The 17,352-nt window shown below is 44.0% G+C and overlaps 2 protein-coding genes and 1 pseudogene across 3 annotated transcripts in view; 2 read left to right on the top strand and 1 right to left on the bottom strand.

Annotated features, from left to right (window-relative positions):
* LOC121166440 (A disintegrin and metalloproteinase with thrombospondin motifs 2-like) overlaps positions 1–10,953 on the bottom strand; it is a 51,147-nt gene extending 40,194 nt beyond the window's left edge. The window contains exons 1-3 of the mRNA XM_040995559.1: positions 10,944–10,953; positions 8,545–8,550; positions 3,227–3,352 (exon numbers count right to left, since the gene is read on the bottom strand). The gene's annotated coding sequence lies outside the window, so the exon portion shown is untranslated. The remainder of the gene's footprint in view (positions 1–3,226; positions 3,353–8,544; positions 8,551–10,943) is intronic.
* Positions 1–17,352, top strand: part of LOC121166446 — a 1,182,205-nt pseudogene that overhangs the window by 282,974 nt on the left and 881,879 nt on the right.
* LOC121166431 (nibrin-like) overlaps positions 5,312–17,352 on the top strand; it is a 42,518-nt gene continuing 30,477 nt past the window's right edge. Inside the window, exons 1-6 of one of the 2 annotated variants that reach the window (XM_040995529.1) lie at positions 5,312–5,462; positions 6,823–6,825; positions 7,773–7,903; positions 8,950–9,098; positions 9,860–10,019; positions 12,009–12,112. In XM_040995529.1, coding sequence (XP_040851463.1) covers positions 5,426–5,462; positions 6,823–6,825; positions 7,773–7,903; positions 8,950–9,098; positions 9,860–10,019; positions 12,009–12,112 — 584 coding nt within the window. In that variant the 5' untranslated portion in view covers positions 5,312–5,425. Of the gene's footprint in view, positions 5,463–6,822; positions 6,826–7,594; positions 7,904–8,949; positions 9,099–9,859; positions 10,020–12,008; positions 12,113–17,352 lie in introns of those variants that run through there. The other variant, XM_040995528.1, reaches the window with a different exon arrangement.

Raw genomic sequence — 17,352 nt, 5'->3', positions numbered from 1 at the left:
AACAAAGTAAAAAAGCAACCCACAGAGTGGGAGAAGATCTTTGCACACGATATAGGCGATAGGGGGCTAATTTCCAGGATATACAAAGAACTTCAAAACAACCAAAAAACCAAAACAAACAAGCCACTCAAGAAATGGGCACGGGAAATGGGCAAACATTTCACAAAGGAACAAGTCCAAATGGCAAACAAACATATGAAAAAATGTTCCAGCTCCCTAGCAATAAGGGAAATCCAAATTAAAACATCGATGAGGTACCACCTAACACCAGTAAGATTGGCCCACATAAACAAGAACACCAACGACGCTTGCTGGCGAGGATGCGGGGAAAAGGGAACCCTACTCCACTGCTGGTGGAGCTGCAAATTGGTACAGCCTTTATGGAAATCAGTCTGGAGAACACTCAAACAACTCAAAATCTGCATACCATATTACCCAGCAATAGCACTCCTAGGAATATACCCAAAACACCTGTTTTACGACAAACCAACATGCATCCCTATGTTCATTGCAGCACAATCAGTAATTGCGAAAACATGGAAGCAACTGAAATGCCCATCAGCAGAAGATTGGATAAGAAAGCTTTGGTTCATCTACTCCATGGAATACTACTCAGCTATTAAAAAAAACAAAATGCAGTTCTTTGTGGCTAAATGGGCCCAACTGGAAACTATAATGCTAAGGGAAATGAGCGAATCCCAAAAGATTAGATACCACATGTTTGCCTTGATTTAACCTGTAATTTTTTGTTTGGTTGTTTGTTATTTTTTGAACCTGTCATTGATACTGTCTCAACCCAGATGTTTCGAAGAATGGAACTTGCATTATTTTTAACATATTGTTTACCCAGTACTATGTCAATTAATTCCATAATGTTGTATAATGATACTGAGGCCTTGTTGGGGCTTTTAACTGACTGGATCTTTACTCTATTAGACCTATCTTCAGACCATAGAAGGTCTCCCCAAGAGGCCACTGAACTTATCTGGACAATAAGACGCTGAACTTTATGCTAGGCATGTGTTTGCAAGCAATGAATCTCAACTGAACTTGAACTATGGTTATGCAGCAGGGTGGAGGAATCCACCATGGGGGGGGGGGTGGGGGGGGGGTGGGGGGGATCCCCAGCGCCTATAAAACTGTACTACATAATATAATGTAAGCAACAATAAAAAAAAAAATACACACAAAAAATACATACATACATATACACCCTGGAACAAATTTAAGGATGAAAAGAGATTTGCAACGAAAATTAAGAAAACACTGAAGAAAAACCTGAAGATACCCAACAACAAAATGAAAACAATGCCAAAGAAAGAAAGAAAGAAAGGAAGGAAGGAAGGGAAAATCCGTGTATAATCACTCTGTCCCAGGGTCTGCACTGGCAGCAAGTCTGACTCAAGAGATGAAGCCAGCATGCAAACAGTCACTCTGATGTAGGAAGGGAGGTCACTATGTTAGCCACCATGCTAAGTGCTGGCTCCCTAAATCGCATTTTTTTTAATGGTGATGTTTACAGGGTTGATTGGGGGTGGGAAGGATTGAGGGTTAGGGGAAAGTGGGTGAGATCATTGTTTGCAAGTTTCCTTTTCTTCCTCCTGTCTCTGGGGGCAAGGGAGGAGATGAGAAGAGAAGCTGCACTCAGCCTTCCAACTGCCTCAGTACCTGGGGTGGGGAATGGCCACCCAATATCATACCAGGGTCCCAATGGGAAGTATGCTCTGAAGGTTGTGCTCAAGTGGTTTCAATAGTTTTGAAATGCTGTTAGTTTTGTTGCCTCAAGGATGAGGAAATCCATCCAAGGACCACTGGCTGACACAGTCCACCTTAGAGTTTCCATTCGCCCAGATATATGCTGTCAACACTTGGCTGGGCTAGTTGTCCAGTTTGTTTCACCCTCCTTCCTCTGCTGTGGTAGCAGATGTCCACTGCACTTCCCAGTGGACTGGCATATCCTCCATGTGTATCTGGGTATGCCATCCACTACTCTGCCTTAGCTATTGTGGAGGCCCACTTCTGATACTTGCACTCCACAGTCAGTCCACTGGTCCTAGGATTCAACACACGGTTGGAATTCGGAGTGCAGTGGTTCAGTTGGGTGAATCCCACAGAAACTTCGTCTCTGCTGAACCCAGGCCTGACTCTTGTGTGTGCTTGCCAGTACAGGGTCTGGCTTAGTCTGACAACACATCAGGCTGCGCTGGGTCAGTTCTGTGTCAAGCCCATCTCTTACACAACCAAATGGATGCTTCAGTCCAGCCCAACCCAGCCCACTACACATTTGATCCTCAAACATACCAGCAGGAACTGTAGCCTAGTCAGAGTGACCCCCCAAAACAACCATCAATGTAATTCTCAGTATGTGCAGCAGACTGCTCCTGTCTGACACCATCCCATTCAGCTCTTGTATACATCAATGGGCCTTTTAGCCTAGTTCAACCCAACAAACACTGTTATCAGCCCACATTCATTCCAGTAGATGCCACTGCTTGGCCAGACAGTCCCACCTGCAGCCCTGCTTCTCATGCTTACCCGTGGGAGTCACAGCTCATTAGAGAGGAGCCCACAGTTTCCCTACTGGGAGATCTTGCACTCTCCTCGTGGTTCTGCAGTCTAGCTTGACAGGAGTTGCCCCTAGTCCCAGCATTTGCCAGCCCTGACGCTGTGGCAAAGCCTGGGCAGCCTGCACTACTTCTGACTCATGCATGCACAGTGTTTATAGTCACCCAGCCTTGCTGCCTTTCCCAGCTCACATGCAGCCCTATGGGTATTGGTCTGGCCTGGTCTGCCCTCAGTCCCAGTTCTCACTTCCACCAGTACAAACCCCTGCTGCTACTCTATCATGCTTACCCACCTCTCCCTGGTCTCACATGTACTGGCGGGTGCGGCAGCCTGATATGGCATGGCCTGCCTCACCTTGGCATTTGTCACCTGATGCTGCAGCCTGACCTGGCATGTTTTGTGCCTAATTCCAGCTCATGCTGGTGGGAACTGCAGCCTAGCCTAGCCTAGCCAGCCCTCAGTCACAATCCTAAATGGGAACTGGCTGCTGTTACAGCCCAACTAGGCCTGTCCTGCACCCTGTCCTGGTTCTCAGATCTGCCAGTGGCTGACAAGAACGGGTCCAGCCTGGCCTGCCCCCATATCTGAGCCACAGGTATACTGGTGGGTACTGTAATCGGGCCTGGGCTGGGCTGCTCCCTGCCCTGGTTCTTGTGCTTACCTGCAGGGACTGTGTCCTGACGGAGATGTTCCCCAAGCTCCTCTATCAGGTCTCCTCCGAGTTCTTTCAGAAAAGCAGAAATTGCACCATCACACGTGTGTTCTCAAGTAGTCGGAGGTGTCCTGGCTTGAAGAAAAGATGAGACTTACAGTTAGATGATGATACATTAGGAGACCTTAAACCAACTTGAAACAGGAAAAAATTGACATAGTGGCAGACTATCCGTACTTCATGTATAATTAGATAAAAGCATAATATGCAACGGAGAAGTAAGGATAAGTTGACTTGAATTTGAAAAAGAAAATCTCAAGGAGTTACTTTGGGATGAAACCATCATCCTCACTGCTAATACTCTCCTTAGGGATCCACACAAATGAATCATTGCAACTCAGGAAATCCAAATGCATGGAGTATCTTAATGCAGCAATGAAAAACGTCCTCAGGTGAGACAAATTTAAACAACAACAAAAATCTTTCCAAAGCAGCTGGAAGATGGCCCCAGTGCTTGGGCCCCTACCACCCTCAAGGCAGACCCTGATGAAGTTCCTGACTTGGGCCTGGTCCAGCCCTGATCTTTGAGCCATTTGGGAACCACAGGGCAGCTGAAACATTTGTCTGTCTCTCCTGCTCTTCCTGCAATTTTTTTTTAATTATGTTACCTTTTTTTATTATTTTACAATATATTTCAAAGAATGACCTTACAGATGTCTTATCTGCTCTATAAGACCTGGAATAAAAGAACACTTAGAATTAGAACACAGAGACATTAAGCTGTAATACTCACTTGTACTGAACCATTACTACCAAAGGGTATTTTTTTTAAATAAGCAGATGTGTGGCTATGCAAAATAAAATACAAACTTGTTAAAAAAAGAACAGTAAACTTGACTTTAATAGCTATAGAAACGAGGTGGTTTTGTTTTCTTTCCTCAACACATCTGGTTCTGGCAGCAAGTCACATTATACATTTAAAGCAGTGTGAGCCCTGAAAGCTCATAGCTTCTGTTTGTGCGTATAACTTGGATCAGAGACCAGACACATGGAAAAGCACTGTTCTCAACACCCTCAACATCTCTCCTTCCAGGAGGTCACAAAGCTAACAAACTCAAGACTTTCCTTGCTGATGGTACTTAGTAATTATTTTACTCCAGTTAACACTGGATGTTTTAATATTCTCTAAAAGAGAAGTGATGAAAGCATGTAGAAACTCTCCAGGGTCCAATTTTCACTTCCCATTCCCCAAGTAGTAAAATAGCAGCTCTACATGTTATTAAAAAAAAACAGAGATAATTTAAATTTCTTATTCGTTTTTAACCATAGTAACTTTACAATGCTTTTAGATTTAGTTGAATTTCCAAAATCAAAATGTCAGTTGTCAAATATTTTAGGAATTTATTAAAGTATTACATACAATTGATTTCCTTTTAGCTACCCCTCCCCCTCAAAAAAGTATATATGGTGTATGTGTGTGCATTTACTTATCTTACCTTAACTGAAGTTCTCTTTTTCTGGTTGGACATGAGAAACCAGTTTAAGCAACCAATGCTTGCTTTTATTTCTATTATAAGCAATATTTCAGATCTTTTTTCACTAAATATGACTGCAGCATTTTCATAATAAAATGCACAAAAGGCAATACCAAAAAATGCCTTCTGAACAGGCTTCTGCCAGGCAACCCACGGAAGTTAGACTCTACCAAAGTGGCACTACGACAACATAGGCATCCAGTTTCTTTTCCTTTTTTCAAATTTGTCAGTTATTTACCACAATTATTTTGTCTAGTAGGAGACAATTTCATGCTGGACTTAACTCTTAAGAGTTGACATAAACCAAAACTGGACAGCAGTCAACTGGAATCACATTCCAGTGGTCCCCAAACATACTTGGCCAAAACACATCTTTTCTTTTCCTTGATTGATTTTGCATTAATTTTATTAAACGTATAGCAAATAACACTGTAAAGTTTTTCTCAGAGCTTTTTCTTAGGGGACTCTGCAATTCTTGCCAACAAGTACCTGGTGAACTTGTAGACAGCGCTGTTCCTGGCTCCCCAGCAGGTGGCGGCCCCGCGCCCTGGCCGCACGCCCGCTGCATCCCGCCGGCAGCACAGAGGCTCGCGCGGCCCGGGAGCGCTCGCCCCGCAGCTCGGGCGGCTGGCAGGCGGGCTGGCGCCGGTCGCGTCGGCCGGCAGCAGGGCCCATGTGGAAGCTCCTCCCGGCCGCGGGCTCAGCCCGAGGTAAGGACAGAGAGGGACAGAGGGCCCGGGTTCGGAGGAGCGCCAACGCGGGGAAGGAAGTCGGGGAGGGTCGCTTCCGGTCGGGTCCCCTTACCTTCCGGGGCACGGCGGAACGGGAAGGAAACCGGGGGTCTGGCACGCGCGTGGTGGTCCCGGCTGCGCCGTGGCGGGGAAGGCCGGCTGTCCTCGGCCCCGGGGTTGGGCGGGTGGACGCCGGGCCCTGTCCCGCGCTGTGCAGTGGCCGTGGGACCCCGGCGCTGTGCAGTGGGCATGGGCGGTGGGGCGGCTGGCCCTTCGCTGAGCCCTGGCTGAGGTGGCTGAGGAGAAACCGGTGCACGGAGCAGCTGTCTGTTGTTTCAGGCGCGTTTCCGTGCTGTCAGCAAGAGGGGACAGCCCAGACTTTTTTTTTTTGAAAGAGAGACCAGAATCTTGCATCTCCGAGTTCACTGGCCTAGATGTGTCCAACACTGGGGCTGGTCAGGCCCAAGCCAGGAACCCCGGGATGCAAGGGCCTCAGTTGCTGTCTGTCAGAGTGCGCCTTGGCGGTGCTGGGCTGGACCCCCTGCACAAACCTGGGATGCTGGTGTCCCAGGGGAGCTGCAGTAAAAGCCAGGCCACTTCACCCCGCCCCTTTCCTGTGTGTCTGCACTTCCCTAGTGGAAGTTGCTAGTTGCCTGCCTGCTGTTTGTGGGCGTTATTGGCTGATAAAAGGGTAAGCCGGGAAAGCCATGATTGCCTGTGTGCTCAGGGTGTTCACATTGTGATTAGGAAAAAAGGGTCTCCCAAGAGGCAGTGTTGACTGGCTATGTAAGGAGGATTAAAGAAAAAAAGAAAGATTTCTTTATTTCACTTGAATGAGAGCAGGAAAGACAGAGAAGTCCTCCATTCTTGGGATGGCCTCCATGGCCAGAGCTGGACCAGTGCAAAGCTGGCAGCTAGAAGCTTCCTCTCATTTCCCCTACAATGTGGATACACGGGTGCAGGAAGTTGGGTCATGCGCCACTGCTTTCCCAGCCAGAAGCAGGGAGCTGGATGGGAAGTGGAGCAGCTTGGGGTTGAACCAGTGTCCACATGCAATGCCAGCACTGCAAACTGAGAATTAATATGATCTGACCTCTGAAGGACTTTTGTAAATACCAATACAGGCATTCCTATGAACTTGCACCAGTTCAAGGCCAGACCGTAGAGATTTCAGTTTGTCTTGTGGCTCTCAGAGTTCCTGTGGATGTGTGGAAAGAAGACAGACCTGAGACAAATTGAGTTTGGCACAGCATACCTGAGGAAAGGCTTCATGAATCAAGGTGTGGCCCGAGCCAGTGGAGGTTGAGAGAGCAGTACCCAACAGTCCAGCAGACGGTAGGAGGTGACTTCCAAAACCAGCAGGATTGGTTAGTTGCAGCTCACTGTTGGCCTGGTCTGAGTGTGCAGTGAGAAGGCATTTGCCCTGCAGGACCTGGTCTGAGTAGCTGACAGGCTGAGACTTAGCCATCTGTTACGGGGATAGCACTGCTCAGACCAGGCAGACATTTGGCACTGTGTAGCAGGGCTAGCCTGGGAGTCCTGTTCAGCCTATCCCCAGCTGTTGGCTAAAGTGCACCCTTGGCCACAGCTCAGAGTTGAGTTACTGCCACCTGTGGGCAGACCTAGCTTGAGTCCAGGGCTCAGATACCCTGGATGTTTGGGCAGTGAGTCAGAACGCGTATCCCTGTCCCCCAAATAAGTAAAGTAAGGTAAAAATTTACAAACAAAGAATAGAGGCTGGTGTGATGGCTCAACTGGCTAATCCTCTACTGTTAGCACTGGCATCCCATATGGGCACTGGTCCTTATTCCAGCTGCTCCACTGCCCATCCAGCTCCCTGCTTGTGGCCTGGGAAAGCAGTCCAGGATGACCCAAAGCCTTGGGACCCTGCACTCAATATGAGAGACCTGGAAGAAGCTCCTGTCTCCTGGTCTCAGATCGGCACAGCTCTTTTGTTGTGGCCATTTGGGGAGTGAACTAATGGATGGAAGCTCCAGTCAAGTTCATATTGGGACTTTACTTGGGATTTCAGTAAATGTATACTTTGGGAAAGTATTAATTCCTTTCACTGTTGTTATTCCTTGAGAGAAGTGGTATGCCCTTGCATTAATGTAGGTGATCTTTTGATATTCCTCAATAAGGGTTTAATAGAAAATGGGAGTTTAATTTATGTAAAACTGATGAACATTGAAATAGCAAAGTGTTTTCTTGACACATCATGAATTTTATCCTATATAATGTACACATTTATGTATGTGTGTTTGTGTCTCATTATTTTATTCCTCTTAGAACCATACAGACTTTTGACTGGCACTGAGTACATCGTTGGAAGGAAAAACTGTGCTATTCTAATTGAAGATGATCAGTCAATCAGTCGAAATCATGCAGTGTTAACCGCTAATTTTGCTGTGACCAACTTGGTATGTTCCTGATTGTATTTTGCTAGCTTGCAGTGAGAGTTGAAATCAGTACATTGCCTTGATGTGAGAGAGAGAGAGCTGTTTGAGCATTTTATGCTTTTGTTTCAGTGACTTAGAAACTTGGAGAAAGTAGGTTGTATTTGTATTTGTTTACTTAACAACATTGACTGTTCCGTGGTGAGAGTTATTGGGCTTAGCTGTGATACATTCATGATGCTCGCTCTTAAAGAGAGTATGTGACTGATGGACACAAAGTCTGGGTGTGTAAAGGGAGGCTCCGCAGTGGGAATGACGGTTTTCCCGGGGAAGACAACTGTTGCTTCTGATCCACAGCTCTTTTGAATGGCTTGGAAGGTATTTGTTAGCTTTCACCAGAACCACGGGTGATGAGAGTGATAAAAATATATGAATAAATACGTTCAAAATCATCGTGGTAGGAACAAGAAAGTAAGCAGTTAGTTTGAACAAATGTGACAAATGCACAAGTGATGGATTAGTTTACTGGCATTTAGGTTTTGTGTCTATTTGTGTTGTAGAAAAGCATTATTATAGAAGTTGCAAGAGAAAAAATAAAATAAAATTATTACCAAAAGTCAGAACCTCTAGGCTTTATGCCTTGTTTTCATTCGCCCAGTATTTACCATGTGCTTTTGATAATGTAAACAAAGCAAAACGAAAACTTAGGACTGAAGCTGTCATGTTATGCATGAAGCAAACTGCTGCCAATCATAAAATTCTCAAGTGTGTGAAATGGAAGGGTTGGGAAAGTCCCAACTGATTTACAGAAATAAAGAAAAATTTGTGTTCTAAGAGTTATAATTCTGAAATTCAGAGATTTTCTTAAAGGGAGATATTTATGTTAATTGCTAATTAGTCCTTTGAAGGCAGCCAGAACAGTAGCTGTCATTCCCTGTGGTGGCAGGATATGCAGCTATTTATTATTTTACCCTTTTCAAAAGTTACCAAATGTCTCCTGTGAATCATCTCCCCCTGGATTGTATGTGCTTGAGCTGTAAAAGACTTGTAATTACTTCTCTAATTTTCAGAGTCAAACTGATGAAATCCCTGTATTGACAATCAAAGATACTTCTAAATATGGTACCTTTGTTAATGAGGCAAAAATGCAAAATCACCTTCCCCAAACTTTGAAGACAGGGGATAGAGTCACCTTTGGAGTGTTTGAAAGTAAATTCAGGTATGGATTTGTTTATTTAATTTTTGTTGTTAAAGATTTACTTTTACATGAAAGGCAGATGAACAGAGAGAAGGAGAGACTAGGAGATCCTGCCTTCACTCCCAAGTTGCCACAACAGCCAGAGGTGGGCCAATCTGAAGCCAGGAACCAGGAGCCTCTTCTGAGTCTCCCACATGGCTTAGGAGTCCCACAACTTTGGGCTGTCCTTGACTGCCTTCTCAGGCCACAAGCAGGGAGCTGGATCCACATTTGGGAAGCTGGGGTATGAACTGTTGCCCATATGGAATCCTGGTGGAAGCTTAGTGTACCAAACCAATGGCACTGGCCCCACACTTTTTAAATTAGATTAAAGTGGACAATTTTATCTCACAACAATTGAATGTTAAAGCAAAGATAAGGATTATAAGGTGACAGTATAATTGACTTCCCGTTTAGCACAGTAGTGAACTCTGTGTTGTTGGTATATTTTGTGGATCACAGGTGGGGGGTGACAGGTAAGTAAAAGTTTGTGTTAGTCCCTGTGAGTTGTGATAGGAGCCTCGTTTGTTTGATGCTTCATAAGTTAAAATGTAATGTTGATGTTGGCCATGTCTTTTTCTTCTTTGGGAACACAAGACTTAGGAGGTAAGAATTTCCTAAGTTACAAATTTATAATGTGTCAAAATTAAACGAATAATATGTTGTAAGCTTAAAGTTGTAAAGTATTGTAAAGTTGTAAAGTCTTTCTAACTGTGATAACGTAACTTTATTGTCATTCACAGGGTAGAGTATGAGCCTTTGGTTGCCTGTTCTTCTTGCTTAGATGTGTCTGGGAAAACTGCTCTAAATCAAGCTGTGTTGCAACTTGGAGGACTCACTGTGAACAGCTGGACAAAAGAATGTACTCACCTTGTCATGATGTCAGTGAAAGTCACCATGAAAGTAAGTTGAACTGTGTTCCCATATTAAAACAAGTTCTGGGACCTTGAGTGAACTCACCCACAGCACAGAGTTAGCACCATGTGTCTCTTCTGTCAGATTGTCTTCCTCCAGTCTCTGACATTGTCTCATGGTCTCATGCTCCCTCAGTTAAGTTATAATCACACAAAGATTTCTTTGCTGTATCTTTAAAGCCCTGAGATGTATGGATATGTACCTTCCAAAGATGCTGACTAGTCATTAAAGCAGTGAAGTATTTTGGTATATTTTCAGGTTTTGCATTTTCATCAGATTTGATATATCCAAAGGTAATTGAAAAATGGCATTTAAGATGTGATTCGTTAAACAGGCTGACTGTGCAAAAGATATGTGGGATTGTTTTAGACTGAAAAGCAACAAATACTTTGATTCCTGTGTTTGAAGATGCAAAAACCTTTTGTTATAATTAATTAAATATTACTGTTATATTCTGATTTATGCATAAATGGCTCTTATGTGTGTACATATATATGTATGCAATAGCTGTTAAAGAGAAAGGCTTGTTGCCCAGATTGAACCTGAAGTTAAATTTGTACCATGGTGAAGTTACCCTGAACAAAGATATTTCCATCTTGGAAAATTTAGGACATTGATTTTTTTGCTTCTGCAGCAAGACTTACTGAAAAAATACTCATGTTGATAAATTCACAGGTAATATATTCATAAAACATTTGTAAAACCAAAATATGCATGAGGACATATTTAAATGTTAGCTCAGCGTAATCCCCCTTAAGATATTAAGTTACTTAAATGGAATAGTTAATGATACATGGGTTTAGAAGGCCTGAAATAAGGTCAAAGATGCTTTGATTGTCTTGGGTTATTTTGCCAAGTCCTCAGAGCTGGACACTTCTAGCACCTGACATGCTAATGACCACCATTAGAGACACCACCATGGAGTGTGCAGTGTTTCTTCTTTGGTGTTTCTGATCACTTTTTGGTAAAATAAATAAATAAATAAATGAACCCTGATCATTAGTTTTTGCTCAGCGTTCTCAATGCATAGTTAGGCTTATAAGGTTTTGTTTTGTTTTGTTTTGCTTTTTGCTTTTGTTTTGTTTAGATTATTGAATGTTAGGACCAGAGGGAAACCTGAGGAGTATTTAGTTCAGCTTTTATATTTTGAAGAGAAATTGTGACTCAGCAGTTAAGTGCTTAGCCCAGAATCGCGCATGTTGCAGTTTTATTCAGTCCTGTGTTGATTGCATTTCACTACTTCCTGTTGGATTTGGATGATCTCATTCACGTAGGAAGTTGGGATCTGTCAGATTCCAGTCTTTAGAGATACCCTCAATCTGGTCGCTCCTAACACCTGCATTATTGAAAACATATGTATAAACTGTATAGTTGGATTATTTCCTAGAATATGCCAGCTCTTTCTTATTTTAATTGCCCACAGTAGTATTTTCTAGTCCTTTCTGAGTTTGTGGATGTGTGTTACTTGAGGCTGATAGCTTGATTCACGTTAGTTCACAGTTTCGTTCTCTCTTTATGTGTGCATCAGCTTCCACTGAGCCTAACCAGTTGCTCCTTGATTTGCTGTGTTGAAGAGGCTTTATTCTATACTCTTACTCCTTCTGAAAGCAGTAAGGCTCCAAAGAAATTTGCATTTATCTCTTAATGTGTATTGCCTCTGCAGGATGGGTTAGATTTCTTCAGCCTGAACGTGTACTTGTAATGTTTTTCCAATTGGAATACATTTTTAAAGTCTTTGTGTTATTCTGCCTATCCCAAAGGACTACTGTGTCATTGAGTAGTTCTGGTTTGTGGTATAAAACTGAGCAAATATGAAATTCTATTTTACAGATTGTGACTTCATTTATCAAATTAAGAAAAGGAAAGAAAACAATTATTAGAAAGGCATGTTTGTAGTTTATAACATGAATGTTTTCTTTAGAAGAAGCTATCATAATGACTGTATATATATATCCACATATATTTTCTTTCTTTTAGACGATTTGTGCACTCATTTGTGGATGCCCCATTGTAAAGCCAGAGTATTTTACTGAATTTCTCCAAGCAGTTCAGTCCAAGAAACAGCCTCCACAAATAGAAAGGTATATTATGTGTTTCTAATTAACAACATATGACAGAAAAGATGAGCGCATTGACTTTCGGTTAACGCTCTGGAATTCTAGATGTGATAGTTGCTATGTTCCACGTTTTTCTTGTGTGTGTATGTGTTCCATGTTAATGAGATTTTTTCAGTTAGTATGTAAAGAAAGAGTATCCCAAATTCTTAATTGGTTATTTCTTAGCTCTGTGAAACAGATGTTAACTGCTAATATATAACAAAAAACTGTTGTAGCATGGTAAATAGGTCAGCATTGCTCATGTGCCAGTGTCAGGGTCATGGGTGAGGTACCCTTGGTAGTGGGGCTGCAGCAACCCTCTTGGAGAACCACATATTTGGACCTAAATGTTGATGGCACTGGGCACTGCTTTTGTTACCTCATTTCAAAATGAGGTCAGCACTGACACAGTTTAGTAGCTCTAGATTAGTAATTCCATCTATAAAATCTGAGCACATGGCTTGCTCTCATCCTACTTGCCTGTTAAAAGAAATGTTGATTTTTGGTAATTGCAACAAAATGTGGATCATACATGACAGATTTGTGAGCCACTAGACTTGGAGATCTGTTTATGGATATTGTTAGTGATGCTTTAAAGCAGTAAGAATTAGGGTTACAAGGGAAAGTATTTGTTATTATTTATTCCAAATTGTATGATCAAAATGCTGAGCATTACAAAATGGTAAATGTCTTTAGTCAGTTACGTAGAAGAGCTTGTTTACTCAAAATGTACAAGTCAGTGAATTATAGGGTATGTGACAAAATAGATTGTATTTTTTTTCTTGGTAAGGTTTACTTAAAAGATAAGGACATCCCAGACACACACTTAGGGCTAGAGTGGCCAGAGAGAGGAAGGGTTGTAAAGAGATTTTCTGCTTTAATCTTGTTATCTTGGGTGGGGAAGAGAGAGTGCTGCTTGCCATTGACTGGCTTCTTGTGAGCCTGGAAAGAGGGGTAGTACCTAATACCACCCCAAGTCCCAGGTGAGGGGAGTGCCTCCTGAGGAAGGGGCCATCTGATTGACAAGTAGATAGACCACATTGCATAAGGTAGGGGAGCTTTGGCTTCCAGTTGGTGATGCTAAGCTTGCTACTTATGTGTCCTGTTTCACTCTCCCACTAAGAGATTTCCAACCCCTTTTCTTAAGGGCTGCTGGAGGATATACATTTGTCTCATCTTCTGTAGCTGCTTCTTACTGATTAGGTGTGAAGGTTCAGAAAGCTCTCTGCATCTCACCTAATGGCTACATCTCAGGAGCCATAGAAAACTTAGCTGATTCTGCTGGCTGTGTCCATAGATTACTGTCACTAACTCTGAGAAGTTTCTGGCCTTTTTTGTCTTTGAGGTGGCATCTGAGGACCTCAGCTGGTTTGTAAGAGCAGGCTGACTCATTCGAGTGCACCTGGACATGCTCTACTCCTCTGCACTGGAGTCAGCGCAGGCAGCACAGCATGCACTGTATGTTTCAGCGCTAAAACACACAGCCCACTCTGTGCTCCCTGAGATTGGGGATCCTGCCTTGTCTGGGACCAATCAGTCCCGAAAGCCTGGGGTTCTTGGTGACACCAAAGGCTGTTTCTGTGGATCACGCCACGTTTACTGCCATCGGTGTGACTGCCTGGGACCTGCTAGACCCCTAACCTGCTGCACAAAAGCCATCAGTGCAGCCAGATTGTACGATTACAAGCTTACATTGATTCTATAGAATGACTGATTATTTAAAATGGCCTTAAGTTTAGGAGTGTTAAGGAAGTTAAGAATTTCAAAAGTATTTTTTATCAGCATGTTGTAGTGTTACTAATGTTTTTATTTTGTAAGGATTTTTTTTTTCTTATTGGAAAGACAGATCAGGTTTATGGCGAGAGAAAAAGACAGAGACAAAGATCTTCCATCCGCTGGTTCACTTCCCAAATGGCTGCAACAGCCAAAACTGAGCTGATCTGAAACCAGGAGCCAGGAGCTTCTTCTGGGTCTCCCAGATGGGCACAGGATCCCAAGGTTTTGGGCCTTCCTCTGCTGATTTCCCAGGCCATAAGCATGGAGCTGGATGGGAAGTGGAACGGCTGGAACACAAATCAGCATCCATGTGGGATGCCAGTGCTTACAGGACAAAGATTTAATCTCTGAGCCATTGTGCCGGGCCCACTCATTTTATTGTTAGAGCAGTAACAAAGTGGTTCGTGTTCATAAGCATGTCTTATTGCATACATATGTATGAGCTATGTTTTTATAGGACTGACAGATATAGATTTGTTAATATCAGCATCACCATAAACACATGGTTATGTGTTATGCTACATCACGATGGGTATGAAGTTCTGGGTAGTAGTGGTAGTTTGTGATTTTTGTCCTTTTACTTCCAAAAATTTATTTATTTTATTGGAAAGGCAGATTTATAGAGAGTAGGACAGAGAGAAAGATTTTCATTCCACTGGTTCAATGTCCAGGAGGCCACAATGGCCAGAGTTGAGTCGATCTGAAGCCAGGAGCCAGAAGCTTCTTCCAAGTCTCCAGTGTGGGTGCAGGTCCCAAGATGTTGGGCAATCCTCCAAGGCTTGTGCAGGCCACAGGCAGGGAGCTGGATGGGATGTGGAGCAGCCAGGACACAAACTGGCAATCAAATGGGATCCCAGGGCATGCACCGCAAGGATTTAGCCATATGGGATCCCAGTGCTTTCAAGGCAAGGATTTAACCACTGAGCCATTGTGCCGGGCCTCCACATCCTCTTTTGATGTCACCTTCAGCCTGATACACATCCTTTGAGGTCCTGAGTGTGGACATGATCACCAGGGGAAATGCAGAAGTAGGCAGGTGACAGAACCTTAGAGAGCCACTGTCAGCAGGCTTCTGTGGACGTTGTCTGAGATACTGAGTCTCCTTTGTCGTTTTCTCTTTGCTTTTCTGCTGGCCCCATCCACGTGGCCTTTCATTTTCTGCCCTGGTGGCCCAATGTGGTGCTGACCTCCTCCAGAGTGGCCAGAAGAGGATCAGGGTAAAGCATACACACAGAGGCGGCACAACAGCCTAGAATCACTGCCCATGTTACCTTGTGGATATTTGAAGATCTGGCCAAAGACTATCCAGTGCTGGTGACCTTGAAGGGAAAAGAGAGAAAGTAGGGAGGGAGAAAAGTAAAGAAGGAAGACAGGCAGGCAGGCAGTAGTAGGTTTTTTTTTTTAATATTTATTTTTATCTTGGGCCAGGTGTGGTGGTCTAGCAGCTTAAGTTCTCGCCTTGCAAACGCTGGGATCCCATATAGGTGCTGATTCTAATCCTGTCAGCCCTGCTTCTTATCCAGCTCCTTGCTTATGGCCTGGGAAATAGTGGAGGATGGCCCAAAGTCTCAGGATCCTGCACCCACGTGGGAGACCTGGAGGAAGTTCCTGGGTCCAAGCTTTGGATCGGCTTAGCTTCAGCCGGTGCAGTCTCTTAGGGAGTGAATTATCAGATGGAAGATCTTCCTCTCTGTTTCTCCTCCTGCTCTGTATATCTGACTTTGCAATAAAGATGAAATAAATCTTTACATCATGCATATGGCATAGGTTGGGGGCAGACCAGGCTGAACCCATTCACATCAACCGCTGGCGAATCTGAGCACCAGCATAGAGTGTGGGTCAGGCCAGTTTCGGTCACAACACATACCAGTGCACATTAAGGAATGCCAGTGTGAGGTGAGCCATACCAGATATGGTTGCAGTGCCCAAATAGCACACTTGAGAACCGGGGTGGGGCGGGGGGAAGGGGAGAGGAGGCAAAGCCTTAGGGGAGTGTGGGCTCCCCTGCTGGACAACCACTCCCACTGGAGAGCATGAGTTGGGATGGGGGCAGACCAGACCAGGCAGGGCTACAACACCTGTGGGCCTCATGTGAGCTAGATTGGGGAAGGGCCAGATTGGGCTGACTGTTCTGACTGGTGCAAGCAAAAATTAGAGTGGGTGAGGGTTGGTTGGGCTTTGCCACATCATCAGATGGCAGAGGCTGGCACTGGAGGCCAATTCTGTTAAGTGCCAGAACCACCTGGAGAGTGCACAATCCGGAAGTTGGCTTGGCCTAGTAGGAAGATAGTGGGCACCTCCCTTGTGGGTAACCACTCCCACTGGAGAGCATGAAAACCAGGGCAGGGACAGGGTGGTTAGACAGAAAGGCATCTGCAAGTGTGTGTGGGGGGGCTGGATAGTAGGTTGGTTGGATTGAACTAGGCTTCAATGCCTATGGGATATGGGATCCCGGGCGTGCAAGGTGAGGACCCTAAACACTTGCGCCACTGCACCGGGCCCAAGTACCCTGTATTCTTACACAGCTTGTGTGGTGTGCCAAAAATGCAGTGCTCTGAAGGCCTTTTACACGAGCCTGTTCTCAAACAGCAGGCTTTTTGGCTGCTTGTTACGAAACGGGCGGGCCCAAGGTCAGTGTTCTCTCTCTGGTAGCACAAACCACACAAGATACAGTCTATCCTGCCACGGTCCTTGATCAGGACGTGACCTACAAACAGCGATGCTTATGCTGCCTGCTTTGTCTCTGAGCCAGCAGTCTGTCTATTGCCTGCAAGTGTGAAACTGGAACAAATTTGACCTCACTAGCTTGCCATTAGGTTTTAGGCCTAATAAACACACCAATCTGAAACAGTCAGTACATGAACATTTAGGAAGTTTGTACTAGTAGAGAACAGCATATATAATCAGTTAAAATCCAAGGCAAAGCATTGTGCCGCACACCTGCAAGTTGTAGCTGCCCCTTGGGCTAAGCTTTTAGAGATCATGTAAAGAAGCAGTGTAGTAAGTGGTTTGAGAAAGCAGGAACATGCTCCCAGCACACTGATGAAACAGGAAGCTGTGCAGGTCCTGGGGGAGTAGTTGTTGCTGGGGATACTGATTTCACTGTATTCAGTGTGTTTGGAGAAATCCGTGCTCAGTGTGTTTGAAAAATCTTAAAAGACAAAAGCAAAATGAATTATCGTGGTTTAGAAGAAATTTATTGAAGATGAGATAAACATTTATGTACAAGTATATGATGTAAATGGTAAAAAGTATTTCTTGAATATCTTTACATAAATATGTGGATGATGTGTGCCAGTTACTATGAAAACATTATTTTACTTATGGCTCTTAACATTTTATACAATCAGGCCAAGTTTATTTTTAAATATTTTTATGCCACTTTGTATTTGTGGTAGCCTTCTATTGAAGCAGCCTGCCTCTAATCTATATTTCTATCAGATTATATT

This window comes from Ochotona curzoniae, unplaced genomic scaffold (assembly GCF_017591425.1).
Source record: "Ochotona curzoniae isolate NIBS_2020 unplaced genomic scaffold, NIBS_Ocur_1.0 patch14, whole genome shotgun sequence".
NCBI lineage: Eukaryota > Metazoa > Chordata > Mammalia > Lagomorpha > Ochotonidae > Ochotona > Ochotona curzoniae.
The sequence above is the reverse complement of the archived record's forward strand: the minus strand, read 5'-3'. Positions and strand labels throughout refer to the sequence as shown.